At 37.9% G+C, this 23,507-nt stretch overlaps 1 protein-coding gene and 1 long non-coding RNA gene across 6 annotated transcripts in view; one reads left to right on the top strand and one right to left on the bottom strand.

The window, feature by feature from the left end:
- Positions 1-23,507, top strand: part of LOC126874945 (protein patched) — a 96,127-nt gene that overhangs the window by 40,560 nt on the left and 32,060 nt on the right. For all 4 annotated transcript variants that reach the window (XM_050637471.1, XM_050637470.1, XM_050637473.1 and 1 more), the window contains 2 exons: positions 19,056-19,245; positions 20,977-21,046. In XM_050637471.1, coding sequence (XP_050493428.1) covers positions 19,056-19,245; positions 20,977-21,046 — 260 coding nt within the window. The remainder of the gene's footprint in view (positions 1-19,055; positions 19,246-20,976; positions 21,047-23,507) is intronic.
- LOC126874956 (uncharacterized) overlaps positions 1-23,507 on the bottom strand; it is a 92,977-nt gene that overhangs the window by 55,222 nt on the left and 14,248 nt on the right. The gene's annotated exons all lie outside the window — the stretch shown is intronic.

The raw sequence follows: 23,507 nt of genomic DNA, 5'->3' as shown, positions 1-23,507 counted from the left end.
CGCTAAACAGAGAAGCCTTGGCACACGCGCCGATATCTCTCCGTCTCGTTCGCTCCGGCTCCTTTCTCTTTCCCTTTCCCTTCATCCGAACATCCCTGTACGGAGCAAGCGGATTCGTTTCGAATCTAGAGAGGAAAAGACGGCGCCTCGATCGCGGGAAGATCGGAAGAGCGGTTCCTTTTGCCCTCTTTGGTCGATAATACGTTCGTATGGCGGTATAGGTCATTCCAAGAAACGAGTGACAAGCTCCTTTCTTATATTTTCGAAAGATACAGCTTGTTCTCGTCGATGGATCGATGTTCTTGTTTCGTTCGTTTGTTCCCTTCTGTTAGCAGTGTTCGAAATTTACTTTGCATTGTGACTGATTCTCTGATTCAATTTGTAATTGCCTTTGGCTTCAAAATTTAATTTATGCTCGTAGTTCTTAGTCGGACTTGATTTTAAACAATTTCAAACAATTACACAATTATAAGTTCACAAGTACAATTATAAGTACACAATTATAAGTAATATATAAGATTCTGTTTCACGTGTTTCAATCACGTGTGTTTTATGAATGTACAAATATAAAATAATATTCACATGATCGTTTTATTGTAGTACAGTTGTCTCAGCGCTGTTAATCAGTAGATAATTAGTTAGTTGTTCATTAGCTAGCAAGCTGCCACGGTTTGCATACTTCCATAGGCGAAGGATTACGGAGGATCAAGTTTAGGTTATGTATTGTACTTTCAAATTTGCTAGCGAAGTCGATGTTCGACGCTGTTGTCAGTGCCGCAATATTCATAGGGAATAAGATTCTGTCACTTTAAATTGTTATGGGGAATTTCTAAAATTTTTTGGAAAACTGAACTGTGCTATTAGTGAGCATTGTATACATTAGAAAAATATTGAAACAAATATGTTTAATATAGCACAGAGTAGTGTAGCTTACCTTAGCTCTCCGGTGGATCCGCGGCTTTACTTTAAGCGAAATATTCACGTTCACTAATTCGACAATTAACCATTTGTTTAAATACTTTTCTGATCTCCGCGAAATTTATACTTGCACCAAATATCCTTTAATTTCTACCGATAAATCCACCAAATTCTAAATTCCATATATCGTATTTCCTGCATTTTCAAAAACCAAAATCAGGCACAGATTAGTCGACTTTCTGAAAGGGACGACGTCGCATATACGTCTGACAACAAATGTTTTTAAATTGACCATAGCGCGGCAATGCACCTTAGGTTTCCGCCAAGTGGATCCGCGGCTTAAGCCGGTATCGGCCTCTAGAACTCGGAAGTGTCTAGGCAGCGTCTTCCTGGAACGACCTGTACCGAGGGCCAAGCGGCGCAAGCAGGCCGCGACGTTAGGGCGACAAAGACAGACAGAGGACGAAGGCACGACCGTGCACGAGGGTCGGCCGACTGCTTACATCTTCATTAGGCCCCCATGTCTCTGAGTGCGACGAAGAGGGTGTACAGTCGGCGGTTAGACGGAGACCGGCGCGCGGTGAAGAAGAAAACGATGATGAAGAGCGAGAGGAAGACGAAGAAGGGGCGAAGCATCGGGTCCATTGGCGAGAACGAAATGGAGAGAATCCGTAAGGCCGCAACGAGGATAAGAAAGTCAGAAGACCGTCGTCCAAAGACCCACCGGGAATCTGTTGTTGTTGCACCGACGGACGGACGGACGGACGAGAACGGCCGCGTAAACAGAGGATCTCATCTTCTATTTACTACTCGCGACTCCTCCAAGCTGCCTCGTTGCGCCAGCAGCTGCTGGATCGCGAGCATCCGCTGCTCGCCGGAACTTGCGCTTAACGCTAAGCTTAGCAGCAGGTCATGCGACAGGTTTCAAATTTTTTGAATTGTACGTGCATTGTTCACCTAAGTTGATGTAAATTCTTATATCAAGAAAAATTGAGAAACTGATTAGTCGGACGATATACGAACTTGCACGAAGTCAGACGAAGTAAGGAAATAACAGTGAATATACAATTTTGAAATACCTGACCAGGCCCGGTGAGCTTATTAGTGTCAGAGAATTTCTTCGATGGAGCAATCTCGTGAGAGGAAATAACAGTTGAAATTTCCCTGTACATCGTCAAGCGAGTGGAATTTAAACGAACCTTATGTGTCATCCTCCGGCTGTTACAAATAGTACATTGCTTTTGGGTATCTCGTGAATGCCTGCACCGACGCGTTCTGTACGTTTCCGCGCGTTTCAACTTCTCCCGAGCGCGTAAACATCCGCAGCACACGAGCAACGTTCGAGGCCTACGAATCTCGCTTCTCAACTGCAACCTACTCGCAGCGCTTCCTCTTTGATGCTCGGACGCGGTGGCAAATCCGTGTTAGTGAATTTATCTTGTCCAAATAAAATTCACTCGCTCGAGCTAGAAAGCAATCGCAACGCGTCAGATTTCCAACACAAAAAAGGATTCGTCCGTAACGAGGACGCCTGGCTCGGAACGAGGTTTGCGCAAGTAGAAGAGGCGCTGGTTTATCGATGAAAAATCGCGCGATACAGGCGATAAGGTAATTCGGCGTGGTAAAAAGCGTGGTGGCAAGAGAAAATGAGAACCGCTGGGATTGGATGGGGCTCGGTTCCGGTGAATGGTCGCGGTGGGTGGCCCGGTGGGCTCTGTGTGTGCGCCAAGCCAACCCAGCCAGCCAACCAGCGGTGGGCCTGCGTGCCTGAGCGATTGAGCCAAGTCTCAGCTCCTCCGTGAGCCTCAGAGAGCTAAGCCTGCTTTGAAGGGCCCCGTTCGTTTTCTTCTCTCGTCTTCCTTCTTCTCTGTACCGGCGCGACCCCTCGAAACTCCGTGAAGGAACCCACAGAGAAAGAGAGAAAGGAAGAGAAAGAGAAGAGAAGAGAGGAAGAGAGTGAGGAAAGGGGCCACGAGGGTTTCTACTACGCCAAGTAGCCTTAGCCCGGCTTCATCCGAGCCCTTGGCACCGCGCGGCCCGTCCTTTTTCCATCTTCGCGCCATGCCGCGTCTCTCTGTACTATCCATTCGGTGAGCATCAACCCCGAAATTTTATCTGTACGACCTAGGATAATGAAGCCACCGTAGGATATGGTTTGGGGGCAGCGTTCGCAAGCAGTAGGTAATTAGGCGTATCGGCGGGACCTTTATTCCTCGACCGGACCCATGGCCAGGTTTATCGTGGTCGTCGGCTTGCCATATAAATCAACTTTTATTGACTCCGGCTAAAACAGTGTTCTCGTGCACTTGCGGCTTTATTGACTCGATGCTCGGCTATTGTTGCCTGCTGGCGATCACACCGCATTTATTGGGTTGGTGGATTTGTCAATGCCATCTAATGACAAAATCCGCAATCACTTAGTTGCCAATCAAATAGTTAACACTTTACTGACCGCTAGCGGTTCAACAGCATACGCACGTCCGACCGGCAGCTGAGGCGCAGATTCTCCGTGGCGCCGGCTCTGTTTCGGTTTAGACTCTCCAATACCATTCTTTTCGTTCATCGCGAACGTTAAGTTTTTCAAATTGGTATAAAACTTTGGGAGCTTACAAAGTAACATAACTGACGCAACCGAGGAAGGTATCTTAGTACTAAGTAACTAATTGTTGCTCAAATAATGAGAAAGATTGTTGGCGACAAAAGGCCGATTAATAGGCTATCGGTCGGTAAGCGTTGGCGACAAATGCCGATTAATTGGCTATCGCTCGATAAGCGTCGGAGACAAGAAACCGATTAATTGGCTATCGGTCGGTAAAGTGTTAACGCGTATCGATGGGCCAGCGAGTTCGGGTAATCGTTCGAATTTAGGTGGATCGCCTCGGCTCGCAGAAATTTCTGTCTATTCGTTTTATTGTTCCGATCGTGGCTACGTTGTTCCACATATTTTTCTCATTTTCCAATCCGTACTGTTCCTGTCATCGACAGATACATTCGATCTTATGGTAACGATTTCTGTTGAATGGTCTTAGCAAGATCGAGAGGCGAAGTTTCGACGTGTGCGACGGTGACGCCATCGAAACAATCGGAAATTTCACCATCGATTCGTATGGTTAGGTCAGAAAAGTGCGATTATCTCGTGAAATTTAGCTTCAAGTCTTTTCAAGCTATTAATACGCAAAAGCTGAATCGAGCTAAAACCAGCATCCAGCAAGCACGAGATATAGATGTGCGCGCGCGCGCGCGCGCGCGCGCGTGTGTGTGTGTGTGTGTGTGTGTGTGTACGGTCGCTAAATAAATCGTTCAAGGAAATGTCACCGAGCTTCTGGCTGGTTTCATCGCTGCTTCAGAGGGGAAAACCCGACACACCCTTGGCAAAGGGAAGAACGTGATTTTTGTATTTTCACACGCCATAAAGCTGTCCACACGTGCGTTTTCACGACGTTGACATACGTTCAATCTTGTTAACACCAGGAAAGGCATCAGCTTCCAGGACGGAAGAATCCACTTTCCGGAACTTATCCGTAAAGTGTCAAGGGACAGCGTTTCGTGGAACGTTGATCCAGCGACAGATGTCGGCCCATAGGCGCTGCATTGTCCGATTCCACAAAGAGAAAATAGAATACGTTCGGTCCTCGACGACTTTCACCTATTTTATCGTAGAGTGGATCATAGGTGGGCCACGCACGTTTACAGAAACTTGAAAGGGTGCGAGAAGCTGTAGAGAGCACATAACATGCGAAAGTACAATTTCAATCACAAAAATTGTGCAGTTTCCTTCGTGCAATGAAGTCAGCTGTTTGGAGATACGACTAGCGACATCTCAATGAAAGAAACAAAATTACTTCCCGAACAAATCGGGCAATTTCTTAATCGATCGTTCAATAATCGTCGTAATTTACGGAATGTCCAGCTGGACAAATTGTAAAGTACAAATTAAATAATAAAAAGAACAATAATCGTCGATTACTTCGGACATTTCGAAACGAAGTATCGTACACTATAGATTTGTGTGACAGAAAAGAAATGTTTCAAAATTTAACGAAGCATATATATAATGAAGCGATAAGACTAGAACTATAAGTTTAAAACTGTTGGCTTGGCAACTAGGTGATTGCGGATTTTGTCAATAGATGGTATTCGTATGATTTTCTGTTATACGATGCAGCTGAGTCTGCAAGAATTGCTTCACGCCGTAAATTCGTTTGATGAAACGTATTACACGGCTGCAACGAATATGATAATTGACAGTAACAGATTTTAGGATGCGTGATTGGTTCGCGTGACTTTTACCTACACGTTGTAGCGCCAGGCTTTCAAAAGTTTACTTTTAGCTGCTTATAATACGCGTGCCTGTACTATGTAATTACAACAAATACGATAATCGAATGCAACCAATTTCGCAACGCGTGAATGGTTCGCGTGATTTTTATGCAACGCCTGATGCCAACCATACGACGATGGCGTGCGAAAAATATAACAAGAGGTGCCACGCGAATACTACACGCGGCTGCACACGAAGGTACTCGGCTACTCGTACGAGTCTTCCGTGAAGATATGGGCCGCTCGGCAAGTTTCCGGAAACCATTGCACTTTTTAAGGAATTTGGTTGATGCCAAAAATCGTATTGAGAAGTTTCTCGCTGGAAAACCTGAGAACCCACGTGACTCGGTAAATGTACGTCGAATGTAAACGTATTGGGTTGGCAACTAGGTGATTGCGGCTTTTGTCAAAGTTGCTTAGTGGCGTAGTTGCCAAGTCAATAAATCGCAATATTACGCGCGCTATGCGAAGCGTTTGGAAATCGCGTTCGGTCTGTACGATCGACAACGATGGACGACGCGCGCAGCGGACAATGGCCACGGACGCTCGATTAGTTGAACGTACGGTGAAAGACGATCTGTTTTGCTCTGTGTGTGTTATCTGCGCAGTTCCTCTGCCACTCGTGTTACACGACTCGTGGCATTTTTACGAACGCTGGCGAAATGTAGAAACCACAAACGCCACAAACGAGTCAGGTAGTTTCTAAGAATCGACGGAAGGCGATGGTTACGAAAGAAGGGAGGAAAAATGCTGGCCAAAAGGTGAATCCCATTCGGCTTATCCACACAGAGAGACCAATGAACGGCAGTATTTTCGACTAAGCGTTTCGCGGTTAGCGAAGAGAGCTGTGGTAGCCTTTTGGCTAGCAATATCACGAAATTAACGTATAACCGGTAATTGGACGGAATATCCCTTTAACGATTTCACGATCGCGTCCTACCTTGTCCGGCTGTTAAACCTCCTCGTTTGAAATTTAAGGAGGAGAAGTTAAGGAGGGTTGCCACCGTGGTTGTTTGTGCCGCTGCCGAGGCATTTAAGGACGAAGCACGAGAACCACGAAAAAGGGGGTGGGAGTGATCCGTCTGTTTCTCTCTTTGTCTCTCTCGCCCACTTTCTCGCTCTTGCTCGCTCTCGGTCGTTTCTGTTCGTTGCACGGAATCAAAGGGCCGCTCGTTGCACCTGTTCTCTCCCTCGTAGTTGTACGAGCCATGTTGGTTGGTGTTGCGAGAGAAAAGGAACGAGCTGTCCGTGTTGTGCTCGCTCCGTCGTTTCTTCTTTCTTTTCTGCGTCTCCCTTTCCACTCTTTTCCCCTTTTTCTCCGGACCTTGACCATACTGTTGATTCAAGGCTCTGTCGGTCGTGTCGGTCCGGTGGCCGCACTCTCCATTCCTGCTATTGGGGCGAGCATCGAATTATCGTTAAACGTCGCTTCTTCCTTCTCGCCGACAGCAGATGAGAAGAGGAGGAGGACCGCTGCGTGCTGGTTTTGTCGCATGTGGCAGAAGCAGCCCGTTTTATTCTCCGGGGAACCGTCGCCTAATTATTTTCCGGTACGTGCAATTTCCAAGGCGCTCGTTAAATCGAGCTGCAGCTACGGGCGGATCGTCCGTTTCCCGAGATTCCCGCAAACGCAATCGTCACGCTGATATACACCGCTCGTCCGCACTCGGACCGCGCGGCTACGGAACCTGAATACGCGATGCTAACCGCAAGCAAGTACTGTTACTTCTAACCGAGCTCGGTGGCAACGATTAGACCGAACACTGTATCCGCTTACGGGGGAATTGAAAATTACGGAATTACGAAGTCGCAAAATCTATAGAGTTCATACAGCGCGGGAAAATACGTGAGGTATGCGAAGCATATATTGGCTTGGCAACTAAGTAATTGCGGATCTTGTCATTAGGTGGCAATGAGAAAATCCGCAATCACTTAGTTGCCAACCCAATTTGAAACAAAATTAAGGCTACGGACATAATTTCTATCTTTTTTTTTTTGTATTTAATTAAAAATTCCTAAAAGGGAAAGAAAGTCTAATTTTCTTCAAGTGCTTGGATGTCGTGAAAGACGATGATTTCGAACTTTTGCTCGGCAATGTACGTACAATCGTAGGTTGTCAGTGTCCACGTGTGATCACAGGCAGCTGAACGATCGTGCAATTGGTTTACTCGTTTGCGGTTTGGTATTACGAATTGCTGGTTTACAAACCTGACATTCGCTCTCTCGTTTGAGACACGCTGACGTTGGACGAATAGCGGTACGTTCGAGAAGTAAAAAATACGCCAAATGTAGAAATACGAAGCGTATTACCGCAGCTCTCTGCCTCCCATCTTTGCCTATCCGTGGCAATAATTAACGCGATTACCGAGACGTTAAAAATCGGAAAATTACTAAAATTACTCTCGACCGTCACGTTGGAAGTGATCGAAATTTTATGAATAATCATGACATATTTTCAAATTAATAATCTTGTATTAGAAAATACGCTCGGTCAACGTGATTCTTAACACGACTTTGTTCGCGATCACGCAGGTGCATTGAGTGTGATAGACAGCATTTTGAAAACTACTCGAAATCGAGCTTTTTTAAAAAATATCTCAGAAATTATTCCTTTTGAATCCCGCCTTTTTACGCAAAATTTGACGATTTATCCGAATTGGAGAAAAACTATTTAGACATTCCATGAGCACTGGAGGATCCCATGAGGATCCACGAGACGTTCGAAAACTGAAGGCGACTGTAATATCTCGTTACAAAACTAAGGTAACAGAAAATGAACTAGAACACCGTACGTTGCCCTAGATATCGTGCAACTTTTATTTGAAACATCTTCTCATACAACTGACGACTAACTTACGAGCTATTTTAAATGGTCGCGTTAGAAGACTCAAGCTGAACAAACAGAAAATTTGGTAGACTTACGTTGTCTTAATATACGAACGAAGCTAAGGCAGTTTTCTATAATACCTTCTACGATATTCTGTATACAGATAGTACTTTCTCGATTCTCGTAAAAATGCGCCAATGAGAAGCGATGGCAGATCGAAGACGAGTGGCGCGATCGAACGGCTGACGATTCGTGGCACCGTCTGCGCTGCGCTGAGATCGCAATCGCCGCAACGCGACGATCTGTCGATGGAGCGCGCCACGTGGTCGATCTGCGATCGGCAAACAAACGGACAGAGCGTGCGTGGTTGTGTCGGTGGCGGCGACCCGACGCGTCGGCTGAATGAGACGGGGTGGACAAAGGCGAAACACGCGGCCATTCAAAGGTGCCCCGGAGGGACAGAGAGCAAAGTAGATTCTTACACGGTACGATCACGGTAGCCGGAAGGGCGCGGATAGACCGGGAACGCGATCTTGCCCCCGTGTGGCAGACAGGGACGGAGAAATAATTATAGAGACGCCCCGCCGATAAATCAAGATGCGCGTTTCCTCTCCCCTTCCTTCCTCTTCTTTCTTCTCTACCCTTGGCTGAATCACAGGCGCTCGGTATATTCTCCTCGCCTCTTTTCCCTTCCAAGTTTCTTCTCTCTTTCTCCTCAGCCTCCGTCTCCGTCCTTTTGCTCGCTTGCCTCCGTTAAGACGCATGTTTCGTGCTACGCAGAGCGTACAGAGAGAAAAAGAGAGAGAGAGAGAATAGTGTCTTTATTACGCTCGATGGTCCGCGCTGCATTCTACAGGCTGATTCATCTTGTCCGCGGAGCGCGTGCGCGCAGAGGCTGCGCGCTCGTTCACGTGGGCGGCACCAGGCACGGAGAGGGGAGATCGAGAAACTCGTTGTAAGTGATTCCGTTCGTAAGGAAACGTTCGGCTATGAAACTCGCGCGCCTATGTTTGTAAGATGGAGTCCGCGGCCTAAGTACAGGCTGCCTCAGATCTACGGGTCCTCTGCCATTCGCAGCGCGCGTTTTCCAGCGTTTCGATCGTCGCACCGGTAAATGTTTGCCGTTTCGGTCGCGTCTCTCTTATGGCGCTCAGCGCGACGCGGTAGCTTGCAGATAATTACAGACATCTACTTTTCCTATTGTTGACTCGATTCCGAGAAGATCCGCGGATATTCCGCCATCGCTTCTTTCTTATCTTCTTTTCTGCGCGGCTCTCCACGGACAAATAAACGTGTACTCGGAAGCAGCTCGCTGGAATCGCACTCGCCTCGTCATGGGGCGAATTCCGCGAGACGGTTTTAACCAGTTGACTGGGGAATTTAGTTTGAGAAAGCTGTGGACGTAAATGAAAACAAGCGACGACGAGTGTACGCGTGGGAAATGCGCAGGGAGAATGCTCGTGTTGTGAATTTTACGACGAAATTAAAGCGAAATGACGGTGGCTTACAGTTTTATTCGAAGAAATGGACAGTTGATCGTTGGAAAAGTTAGCGTTATAGGAAATCTGAAAGTTGCAACGAAATAATCAAATTCGCAAGGAAGAAGAAGTAAAAGAAGATGGAAGAGATTTAGTTGGTTTTTTCAGCGTGGCGAAGTGGATTTGCTTTTGATGACATAGCTGGTATAAAATTAGGCAAATGTTTTCCGATGAGACACGTAGGTTTTGTGGTCGACCAACTTTCAAAGTTTGCGTTTGTGGAATTGCATATTTCTCAATAATTTGTTCGACACATTCGACTAAAAAATTTAATCATATTATATTTATTATACTATATTTTCATTAGAATAGTGTAATGTAAAATATTCACCCAATTTGTAAGGCGATAAGATTACACAGACAATTCAGGCATATCCAATATAACGGGAAAAATAATAAACTTAGTTTGTAAAATGGAACACATTATACGGAGAATAATTTTTATTTTAAATTAATCAAATTTTTTGTTCATAAAATATATAGCAGTTTTACTGACAGTATAATGTAAAAACATATTACTAAATAACATTCTTATTACTTCTTACTAAAATTTGGATTTTTTATAGTAAATGGTAACTTGTTTATTTTATACGACGAGTATACGCGTCAATCGCACTGAAATAAAGTTTTGGGTCGACGTATATACGCGACGAACGCAGTTGATTGGTTAAATTTGCAATGATTCTTCACGCTCCTAATTCTTCTTTAATATTCTCTTCAATAACTCCCTACTATTTTGCGTGTTCTACTTAAAACATATTCTAAAGACAGCAAGTTGATGGGAAGCAATTTAAACAATTTTTTTTATCAATTACTGTTCAATATTATTATTAATATCATTATTGTTGAATACGTTATAATATTATCATTGGTCATCTAAGTAAAACAAATATCGCGCAATGTGATTCACATTGAAACCGACAGCTTAAAGATGTCTAGCGAATGACATCAATGTGGAGTGACTGGATAAAGAAGTTGGAATAGTTGACACTAATTTCTAATTATTACTTACTTATTAATTATATTATTTCACTATTTACGAACGTAAATTCTTCTTAAATTCCATACTTCCAACGTTCCCATCGTCACGTAGGACGTTATACGCTAGTCAACAACGTTGTGTATTTTTTGCGCTCACAGCTAAAAGAAGAGGTTACCTAGAGAAAGCGTTCGATTACCATAGCACGTATCAAATATCACTTCGTCCTCGCAATAATCATACAGATCGGCCGTGTGCACAGAAACGACCTGTAGCGCGTGTTGAAGCCTTCAAAGTACTCGATACCCCGTCGATAAAGTGATTTGAGTAAATGATCCCCCTGTGTACGTCGTCAGGTATCAATAACCGCCACAACACGGTTTGTTACAACCGTACGCGTGCCACAGTGCAACAATAAAAATGATCTGTACTACGTTTTCTCGAGTGCTGTCATTGTAAGTTGAAACTGGCCGATAGCTCGCTCGGTAAGAAGGTCGCTGCTATTGTTGTCCGTGAACAAATACGTAGCGGTTTTCGACATTCCACGCTGTTCGTAGCGCACCCGTAGGAAAGAAAAGAGAAAGAGGCAGGAGGAAAAGGTCGAACGTGCGCAATCAGGTTCCCTTCTTCTTCGCGCTACCTTCATTACCGTGTTGGTCTGCCCAGAGTTTTACGCTCAGGGAGTATCTGTCCCTCTTACCCAGGTCGGTAACGATGACCCTTTATTCCACCAAAGCTAAATCGACTGCTTTCCTCGACCGTCTACGATCGTGTCCCTTCCCCCTGCCCCTCCTAGAACGGTATTACATAACGTCTCGTAACGACTTTCATTAACTCGCGTCACGATACGCGTGTATTATACAAACAGTCTATAGATTGGAGGGTAGATAAATACGGGCAATTATTTCTGATTAATTATCCGGCGTTCGTTAGCCGGCGATAATTCAAACGACCGCACACGCCCGGAAACATATTTTTTGATGGAGATTTTATTACGGGTGAAAAAGAATTCCATGTTGAGTGGAGTATACAGTGGAGGACAGAAGTTTCAGGCGATTCTTTACTTGTTGTTAGTTTACAGTCGACATTTTCTTCTACGAAATTCACACGGATAAAATTCTCTAATTCACTTCAACTAAAATTAAAACCCGGTAAAGCGTAAAATAAAAATTTTTGCAATTTGCACTTATACATTCTGCACTTAGCCCAACCTAACCTCAACCTAACCCCAACAAAACACTCAATCACGTGAATACCAAGGATGCAAAGAATCAGAATAGAGTTGGACAGTAATTGATTATTTTTTAATCGATTTCTGTAATCGATTATTTAATATAGTCGCAGTAATAGTAATCGTCAATCAATCTATACGATCGTTAATAAATAAATCATAGTCACGAATAACTTGTATCACGGAGGATCATTAATCAATAATTTTTAAATCACTCAGCGATTCATTTATATTTTATAAGCACCTGTAACGTGTATTTGTACATTTTGAAAATTGTACAATACGGCTGACCGCGCATGTTTATAAAGTTTTTTACATAATTCTGATTGGCTAGTACTGTACGATTTGGTGGAACTGAAATATTCATGGTGTTGCTACTACGGGAAACCTACGGAGTAAGTCGTAATCAGAAACGTGATGATTAATGGGATGATTGTTGATTAGTAAATTAGTCATTGATTGCAACAACTTTTGATTCTGTCTTTGGTCATTAATCATTATTAAATAATCAGCAATCTAATCAGCAATAATCAGTAGATAAATTGTCGTTATAATTATATATAATTATATTTGTCAAATATATTTGTATTAATCAATTTCTCAATTTTTGTTAATATATTATATCATTGATATAATATAAATCAATTTCATCAATTAATCATCCATTAATATAATATCAATCAATTTTTGTAAATAATATAATATTAATCAATTTCTCAATTTTCGTTAATATATTATATAATTAATATATTAAACAAAATTGAGACATTGATTAACATATATAATATATTATTAGAAATTGTATATTAGAAATGGATTGAATTAATATAATTATAATTAATATATTAATTATATAATGTATTAACAATAATTGAGAAATCGATTAGTATATATTATATATTAGAAATTGATTGAATAAATATATTAGTATATTACAATATTCTTTAATATGTTAATTACATAATATATTAACAAAAATTGAGAAATTGATTAATCAGATAAAATAGGAATTTACATAAAGTCACATGTACAAGAGGAATGTACAATTTGAAATTAAATTCTGATACCGGCCACTTGACTTAACATCAGTTAATCGAATTACGTTCCGCCCAACTCTGGTTACCAGAGTGTGTGATAGAAAAAAAATCTTACAGATTCCAATCCACGCTGTATATTCGAGCCGTTCGAAATTCCATAGGAATAGGAAGGGAAGCCACGCGGTCGCGCGTCGTTTCTTCACGCCGCCCTCATTATTGCTCGTCCTTCGAGCTTTACGATCGCGGGATATTCGTCCCTGTCCCTCAGATTGGTCACGATGAGGCCTCTGCTATCCTCGTTCGTCTTCGCTTCGTACACCCCTGAATATCGACTCGAAAGACCGCCCGCCGTCTCCTCAGCCAGCTGGTTTCTTATTCACTCGCATTTCGTACGTGATGATGTAATCTGGAACACATCGAATCGTCCCAAAGCAGGTTGTTAAAAAATGGCCATTTTTGGACCTTCTTGCGAAGGAAGAATTTTTGCAGCACATTTAAGAGCGTTTCTCTCACAGGAGAATAAAAGTTACTAACATTTATTCGACGCGCGACGATCGAGTCGTAGAAAAATTAGAAATATCAGGGATGAGAAAATGGCAACGCTGGAGGCGAATGTTGCTCGTGCGTTACACACGTAATCTTCGTGTTCTTCGGATACTGTTCTTTCTGATCCTATCGATATTTATAAACGCGGACAGTGTCGCCGTTTGCTTCTTGTCATGACTGTTATCTTATTTCCACGGTGTCGGCATTTCCAATGGTTTCATAAATAAGGATAAGACTATCGCTTTTTAAGAATCGTTTTATCAGCGTAACACGTGTTGAAAATGTTGATCGTGTTGCTGCGTATACGTAGCTATACTCGTCCGATTGAATTATTAGCAACACGAGTAGAAAGAGAAGTCGGATACCTGGGAATTTATAATTAGCATACGGGCACCTGATGGATTTTCAAACTTATTTCTCTCGGAAACGAAGCCTCGAACGTAAAAATGTTATTCTTCTTTTTCCATTTGTTTCTTTATTTAGAATCACCGTCCAAACGCTTGTACCATGCTTTCGGAGAAATTTTGTATATGAACACTAATAAAATCAAAATGTTGTTACTGGGGAATATTACGTTCAGATGGTACAGCATTCGGATATTTACATATTACACTATTTTATTATTTCCTGATACAGTACTAATATTATATAGGTTACAGTACTAATATTATAAAATATGTATGTATTTGAAACAGAAAAAATTCATTACTGGGAAATATTACGTTTGAGTGGTATTCAACATTCTGATATTTACATATTATATTATTTCATTATTTTCTGATATTACTAATATATTTAATGATATATATTATTTTATAATAGATCATATAAATGGATTATGTAACAGTACTAATATTATAAAATATTTACTTTATAATATTACATTATTATTTCATTATTATAATTAATATTATATTATTAAATATATACTATATTTTTTATAAATATTAAAAAAAAAATTCATTACTGGGAAATATTACGTTCAAATGGTATTCAACATTTTGATATTTACATATTATATTATTTCATTATTTTCTGATATTACTAATATATTTAATGATATATATTATTTTATAATAGATTATATAAATGGATTATGTAACAGTACTAATATTATAAAATATTTACTTTATAATATTACATTATTATTTCATTATTATAATTAATATTATATTATTAAATATATACTATATTTTTTATAAATATTAAAAAAAAAATTCATTACTGGGAAATATTACGTTCAAATGGTATTCAACATTTTGATATTTACATATTATATTATTTCATTATTTTCTGATATTACTAATATATTTAATGATATATATTATTTTATAATAGATCATATAAATAGATTATGTAACAGTACTAATATTATAAAATATTTACTTTATAATATTACATTATTATTTCATTATTATAATTAATATTATATTATTAAATACATATTATATTTTTTATAAATATTTGAAATAGAAAAAATTCATTATTGGAAAATATTACGTTCAAATGGTATTCAACATTCTTATATTTACATATTACACTATTTTATTATTTCTTCATATTACTAATATACATTTACTGGTCTGTTAAATAAATTGACTATATTATACATATACACAGTATTTCAATATTACATTATATAGACTGGTACGTTTACTGATATAATATGGGCAATATTTACTGATATTTACTATATGTAACATAGCATTCGATTAGAGGGGAGGGGGTTATTGTTTTACTATATCGAATTAATACTTCGAATTTCCATAATTTTAAAATAGTTCGACTAACTTTTCTCCGAGCTGCGGTTTCAAACATCCAACGTTAGTTACGTCTCATGTGGACGATCCTGTAACGGCGTTGCATGATCGTGGATGGTTGAGAACCGTCTTGATAGCGGGCAACACGGGTGGTCTCCGGAGGCCGCGCCGTGGCGGAACGAGCAAATACGCCGTCGGCATTTTTGACGGTGAAATCCGACTAGGTGGGGTCCCGACGTACCCCGTGTCAGACGTCATTCTCGTGCCCTTCCCGCGTTGCTTTCCGATGAATACGCGTATCCTTGGTTCGCGCGAGACACGGAACCCGGGACACCCACCTCTTAGTCCGATCTTCTGAATGGTTTTGTGGCTCGGCTTGTCAGTTTCGAGTCTTGGGTCATCCGGTATATTAGGAGCCTTGGAATGTATGGATTTGACGATCTTTTTATTTTTTATTTTGGAAATCGTTCATTGATAGTTTAAAGGAATGTAGGATTTTCGATGCTCGATGTTGCTTGCGTTCGCTGTTGGAATTGTTTGGAACGAAATATCCGATGCGGGTCGTGTTTCGTTTCTTGTAATTTTGTACGGCGTGTTTAGTAATATAATATGGTATAATACGATAATGCTTTCGTTGCGAACAAAATTAACTTTGAGATTTGTTCTTTTTAACTACTTGTATGTAGTTGTATTATTCGTTATGTTTTATGTAAGTAAATGAATACATATTATTTTAAATATAAATACCAAAAATAAGTGCAAACGTAAATAACATGTAAAATGAATACATGTTTATATTATTTATACATTTACGTATATTATCATATTTACATATATTCATATGTATTCATATCAAAATATAAATATGTATTTATCATAAAATGAATGCATAATAATATGTAAAAGAATACATGTTATTATATATTATTTATGCATTTATACATATATTCATATAAAACTATAAATATGCAATCATCATTAAATGAATACATAATAACATGTAAAATGAATACACAATAATATGTAAAATGAATACATATTATTATATATTATTTGTGTATTTATATATATTATTATTTTTACATGCATTCATATGTATTCATTTTACCTATTCTGATTTATATACATCATTATTTTTCATCATTTATTGTCATTCACATGTACCATCATTTTTCCATATATTCATATGTATTCACTTTACATACATATTATCATATATGTATTTATTTCTCAGTTAAACATTTTTGCACATTATATGATAAAAGAAGCAAAGATGGAAATAAAATCTTTCATGGTATAATCAATTGAATTTACAAATAAGCGCTTCCTTATTTGTTTGACTTTTCTCAATCTTTAATGTTGAAATATTGTGGCTTCTTTGGGAGGAGAGAAAATATGTTTCTATTAGCAATAATTATCGATATGAAAATCTTTGCTCATTCGAAGGAAACACGAACATAAAGGAGTTGAGGAAACTGATTTCGTAATGGATTTAGAGGGGGCGTGTTTTGTTTTATGGAACCGGTTTTAATGAAACCGATTTGCTTTTCGTTAATGAGCAATTTGTTCGCCTCTGCCGGAGAAATCAACTAAAATGATTGTATAAGAAACATGAGACTCAGCAGGTGGATAGTAAATAACCATACAGTGTCGTTTCGTTTAATGAATCTTATAGTTTATTTATTTGTTATTTTAGGAACTTATTAAAAATCTAATGCATATATTATATCCTTGTCAGTGTAACAGATGTACAACATAATGCTATTGGATTTAATTAACGTTGCAATTAATCTATATACATGTACAATATACAGAAAAATTAGAGAAGAAAAATTTGTTAATTATAACGCCATTTAATATAACGTCAATAGTAAGATTTTATTTGAAAGATTTCATTTTGAATTGCAGCTTTTGTTTCAATCTTTTCTCCAATTTGCAGCCTGAAGTACTAATTCATTTCTTGAAAGAAAGTTTCATTATTGACATTTGTAATTAATAATATACAATCAATAATAATATAATAATTAATAACATAATGTATAATTATTTAGGAATATACATATAAAATTTAACACGAATATTACAAATGAAGTTTGTTACACTTAGTTCTACTTGCTTTATATATATAATTTTATTATATTAACTGGCACTATTGTTTGCAGATTTATAAAATCTTTTTTCTTGACATTTCTGTATGCTATAGATATATATATAATAAAACTATATATATATATGTATATATATAGTTTGTTATTATTATTTATATATATATATAGTTTTGTGTGTATATATACAAAACTGATATAACTAAACCTAACAAACCTAACCTAACCTAACAAACTATTTCTATTCTATTTCTATAACTATTCTATTTCTATTTCTATAACATATAAAATACAATTAACAATTTTAAATGGATAAACGATGCGGTATAATTGCAAAGCAGTTTCTACACCTTAACCAGTGAGAAGCTACAAATATCTATAAATATCGTCTAATAATAAAATAGTATAAATTACGTTTTAAATATGTGCAATTTACAAGCAAACAATCTGTCCAATTGCAAACCACAGAATAATTAGCATGAAACGTTCCGTGTTACGATTAATACGTTTAAACGATACGGACGGTGAACGTGTAATGACTCGTTCCGACAAGATCGATGGGGTTGTCGTGTACGTGACAGCGAGGGCGACGGTTGCGACCCATAACAGAGCTATTTCCATGTCTTCTTCGGCGAACGCTTTCATTGGTATCCTGCCAGAAATTTTTCCCGGTAGGTATATATCCGTAAAGCTATAGAAACGTGTGTTACGACACCGGGCCAGCTCTCGATGTTTCTCTTCGAGGAATCGTCTCGAGCATAAACATTACCAGGCCGTCGAAAGCTTAAAGTGGCACGAGTCGCGAATAAAGCAACCGGCCAATCCCCCTGATGGTCTGCCTCGTGACTCTGGTCAGCCGCGGTTTCAGCCAACTGAAAAGGGTCCAGGTAGTGAGTTCGCCCTTTGAAGAAAGACAACTGCGTTCCAAACCTGTATTTTAGACGCGGCATTCTTTGACGAATTACCAGAAATTACCAGAAACTATCGTACCAACTAAATACACCCGAGGAAACGCTGGAATAGGCTGTATATTTTCTTTTCTTTTCTTTTCCTTTGGTCTTCATTTTTTCTCTCCTTTTCTCTTTTTTTTGGAGTATACGGAATAACGTAGAAATGCGTTGGTAAGAATAAGAAATTTTCAAACGTACGATACTTGGCTGTTTAGTCTGGGGCACTTGACTCCTTGTTCTTTTTTACCCTTGGATGGTCAAACAGAAATATTGGGTTGACAACTAAGAGATTGCGGATCTTGTCATTAGGTGGTATTGACAAAATCCGCAATCACTTAGTTGTCAACCCAATAACAATGAATAGCACAATGACGAAAGAGAAGCAAACAGAGATTCGTTTCATTTATTAAGTAGCAGCTACGTACATGAACATTACTTTGTATATTTTGTGTATTATGTATTTGTATATGTATGTGTATTTGGTATATTATGTGTTATATATTAATCACTGTGTTTTATGAAAAATCTTAGCATAGATTTAAAATGAAAAATAACATAAGAATATACAGATGGTAGAAATATAAGAAATAAACATAGGTATGATAATAATACAAATATAAATTAATAATAAATATAAGATAAGAAAAAACATAAAAATAAAGTATCTACCTAAGTGGTAAATAAATCGCGCAGTTAAAATATCGTAAGGATCGTTGGAAGATTCGATAAATAAAATTTTATCAATTAACCCGGGTTTCAAAAGTTTCTTCTTGCACATGTGTCTCGTTAGACAATTTTCTCTGATTGAGATTCACGTGACGCGTATGGTATTTTTTGATGGTAGAAGGCGGAAGGTTGCAAAAAGAGTTGACCTACACCTCGGAAGCACTGGGCGAAGCAGCCGCCTCGACGCATCAGCTGGTGATTCAAACACCAAGGCATCCCGGGGCGAATATCTTGCACCCCGCCGCACTCAAGGAACACTTAGAAATCCTGAAGGCGGCCACACAGGTCACCGTACACCTGTTCGACACGTAAGTTCATTTTTTATTTTGTTCTCTTTTTCTTTCTCTTATTCTTTTCTCTTGTTCGCTCCACCGTTTCGCCAGGCACGTGGAAATGTATACGAAGTTGGCGGAGAAGGACCACGAATTTTCATTTGAATCTGCATAGGACGAACTGTTGAATTCGTATATCGAATGAAATTTTCTTATAATATGTAAGGCGAGTGATCTCGAATTTTACTGAATTATGAGGTACGAATCAACGACATACTCTTAAAGATAGGAATCTTTCATATATATATGTGATATGTTATATATAATACTAATAATAAATACCATGATATTATAGTAATATTGTAAAATGTATATTTTTATAGTATATTTTACAATATCGTAAATATTGTATTGTAATATTGTAAAATGTAAAATGTATATTTATATAGTACATTTTACAATATTGTAAATATTGTATTGTAATATTGTAAAATGTAAAATGCATATATATCTAGTACATTTTACAATATATAGTATATATAGTATATTGTACAACATTGTAAATATTGTATTGTAATATTGTAAAATATAAAATGTATACATATATATATTACTTACAATTAGCATTTTTCTTGAAATAGAGGAATCTTCTTAGTCTCTTTATTAATATGAAAGAATCTTTTCAGTCTTTTTTCTACAAGCTATGTTTAGTGCATGCTAAATATATTATATATAGTACATTTTACAATATTATTTACAATTAGCTTTTTCTTTTTCTTTCTTTTTACCACATTGGAAGAATCTTCTTAGTCTTTCTACTAATCAGTCAGAATCTGTTTGCAGTCTTCCTTATCGACTTGAAAGAAAGTTTCTCATCTCTGAGACTCATATGCCCTGAATTTTCTATTATTTCATATCAGCTGCTAAAGATCAACTTTATCGCGTCGCACGATATTCTGCGATATTGTCGTCGATCCTTTTATCCGTAACTTCACTTGTCCCAAATTTCATTTGTTTCCATCTCCAGAATTTCTTCCCATTCCAAACTATCCTGCCGGGAATAAGCAGAAGTTAACTTTCCATCAATTTATTAACACTTTACCGACCGCTCTGTTTCGGTTTAGACTCTCTAATATCATTCCTTTCGTTCATCGCGAATGGTAAGTTTTTCAAATTGGTATAAAACTGTGGGAGCTTACAAAGCAACGAACTGAACAAGGTACCTTAGTACTAAATAACAAATTACTGCTCAAATAATGAGAAAGATTGTCTGCGACAAAAAGCCGATTAATAGGCTATCAGTCGGTAAGCGTCGGCGACAGAAACCAATTAATAGACTATCGGTCGGTAAAGTGCTAAAACTGGCAGTATAATTTTATGGTTATAGAACGAGTTTCTGGTTAAGAGTGCAGCACGGTTGTAACACGTTGGTCCTGTAATTAATAATATACGATTCGTAACGATGGTTTACGTTATCCTCTGAGAAAGAAAAAAGAAAAGGAAAGAAAACGAATGAACATATAAAAATTGAAATTGATTTGCCTGGAAATAAAACGCGAATATGTAAATACCGCACGATTTGTCTATTTTCCAAAGACTTCGTAGACACCCTGTGAGTGGCGAGGAGACGGCGAAGAACAACGATTGCCATCGTTTCGATGTTGTTCGCAAGAGTCGATTCCTTGCCGCTGTTATCGGCGAGACGGTGGTTAAAGGGATGCAAAACTTGTTGTATTCATGAATGCATGCTTTCTGTGTCGTTTGCAGCGAGTGGAGGCTGAAAGACATGTGTTACGCGCTGAACATACCCAACTTCGACATGCACTACATCGACCAGGTAATTTAGAGCTACCACTTTATCTAGATATAAGTAGATACGCGATGTCACGTTCGTGTTCGTTGGCTGTTCAACTGTTCAGGTATTCGACGCGTGAACCACTCTATCGCGTTATCGTGCGTGCACTGTGACTCTTTCGATTTCTCATTAGGAAATTCTGAAACTAGCGATGGCTACGATAGCTACGAGACGAAGAGTAAGCTCGAGGAGCAGACAATGCTTTTCACATTTATTCATTTAGATCTTTCCTTTGTACTAGATGCAAGGAAATTTTGTTTAAAATATTACAAATGTTACGGTATAATTATACAATGTTATATATTACAATATAATAATATTGCAATATTATGACGATATTATATTATTACACATTACAATATTATGACAAAATTTGATCACAATTATATGATTTCCATCCATCATACAATCACTTGCTGTTTTCTGGATTTTTTCTTTGCATTAGATGCATGGAAATTTTGTTTAATATATTACAAATGTTACGGTATAATAATATATGTTACAATATAATTAATGTTACAATATTACGAAACTTATGAATATTATATTATTACACATTACAATATTATGAGACTTATGGATATTATATTATTACACATTATAATATTATGAGACTTATGGATATTATATTATTACACATTACAATATTATGGCAAACATATTAGTGTAATCATGTTCAATAATTAACTGAATCATTTGGTGCCAATTATATGACTTCGGCCCATTATAAAATCACTTGCAGTTTTATGGATTTTTTCTTTGCATTAGATGCAAGGGAAAGTTATTTAAAGTATTATAAATATTACAGTATAATAATACAACATTATATATTACTATATTATGACAAACACAATAGTACAATCATGTTCAATAATTAACTGAATTATTTGGTACCAATTATATGACTTCGACCCATCGTAAAATCAGTTGCTGTTTTATGTGATTCCTTACAATGAATTTGCGATTCAAGTGAGCTGCTACTTATTGCCAGGCAAACTAAAATATCCACGATTTTATATTATGAAATAAAGTTAGCATTTATGTCGAATATCGAAATGGTAATCGCGCGGAGAAAGAAAGTCTCGACTGCAATTTTATTGAATTTCGGATACGTTGTAGGGGGGCGGGGAGACGAGCAAATGTTTTGACAAAAAGAAAACGATACTTTACATTTATTACAATTTAAGAGTTTGACTTGATTAAAAATGTGTTTGACGAAAAGAACATATCACTTGTTACATTACGTTTACTTCGATACAAGATATTAAAAATGAAATTGTATATGCATTTGCACAGAATTGCCATCCTAATATCGGTAAGGTATGACTAGGTTAGGTTAAGTTAGATGAGATTATGTTAGGTTAGGTTAGATTAGGTATGGCTAGGTTAGGTTAAGTTATATGAGATTATGTTAGGTTAAGTTAGATTAGGTATGGCTAGGTTAGGTTAAGTTATATGAGATTAGGTTAGGTTAGGTTAGATTAGGTTAGATTCAATGGGTGGCTCAAAAGATCTAACCTAACTTGACTTTTGACCTACGATCGTTCCACGACTGGGACAAAGTGTATGTTGCTCAAGACCCTCTACAATATATCTCAAGGTCAAAATCATTAGAGTCAAGGCTATTGTAATTACGTAATGTCAAAAGTACATCATAATAACTAAACTGCGGACTTCTATGCGTTTTTTCAAAATTTGAAGGTGCAAACACGAAATATTTGAAGTATAGTATCTGTTATGATATTTGATCCTCGTTCGTTCCTCATTTTTGCAATTGAACGTGTCCTTAGTGCGTCAGATTCACACAATGGCGAAACATCGATGAAATGAAAAGATAAATAATTCATGTTGCTATTCGTGTCGTTAGCATACAATTCATCGCGTGTCAAAGTCAACAAGTTTCAGGAAAATTGTTGTATAAGTGGTCAAACGATACAATTTTTTACCAGAAAAATGTGCAAAATTGACACGAGGGACCGGCGAGAGTCAGACGATGAAACAAATCTCCGTTTAAGCTTTGTTTCCTTAATTGTGTTCATAAGAATCTGAATTTGCATAAATATCCACTGTCTAATCGCAACGATCATTTTTGCCTGACTAAGCAAGCGTACAGTCGCTTATGGACTATGAACAGAGAGATATTAATAATATTTAGAATCTATGTAAAATCATGGTAAAACAAATTCTCATGGTAATCTGTGTAAATTTATGGTAAAATCCCACTGATGATTCTCGTAGTCATCATCAACAATCCTTAGTAATAGCTTGTGAGCTTAAACACACAACAAAAGAAAGAGAACAAAATCCCCTTAGGTTCCATTTCTAAAAATATGAAATAGTTGAATATATTATATATTGTATTTTATATCTGTATATTGTATATCTGTATTTTATATCTATATATTATATCTGTATATCTGTATCTATATATTTATATTATATA

Source organism: Bombus huntii, chromosome 17 (genome assembly GCF_024542735.1).
Source record: "Bombus huntii isolate Logan2020A chromosome 17, iyBomHunt1.1, whole genome shotgun sequence".
NCBI classification, from domain to species: domain Eukaryota; kingdom Metazoa; phylum Arthropoda; class Insecta; order Hymenoptera; family Apidae; genus Bombus; species Bombus huntii.
Note: the sequence above shows the minus strand (reverse complement) of the source record. Positions and strands in the feature narration are given on the sequence as shown.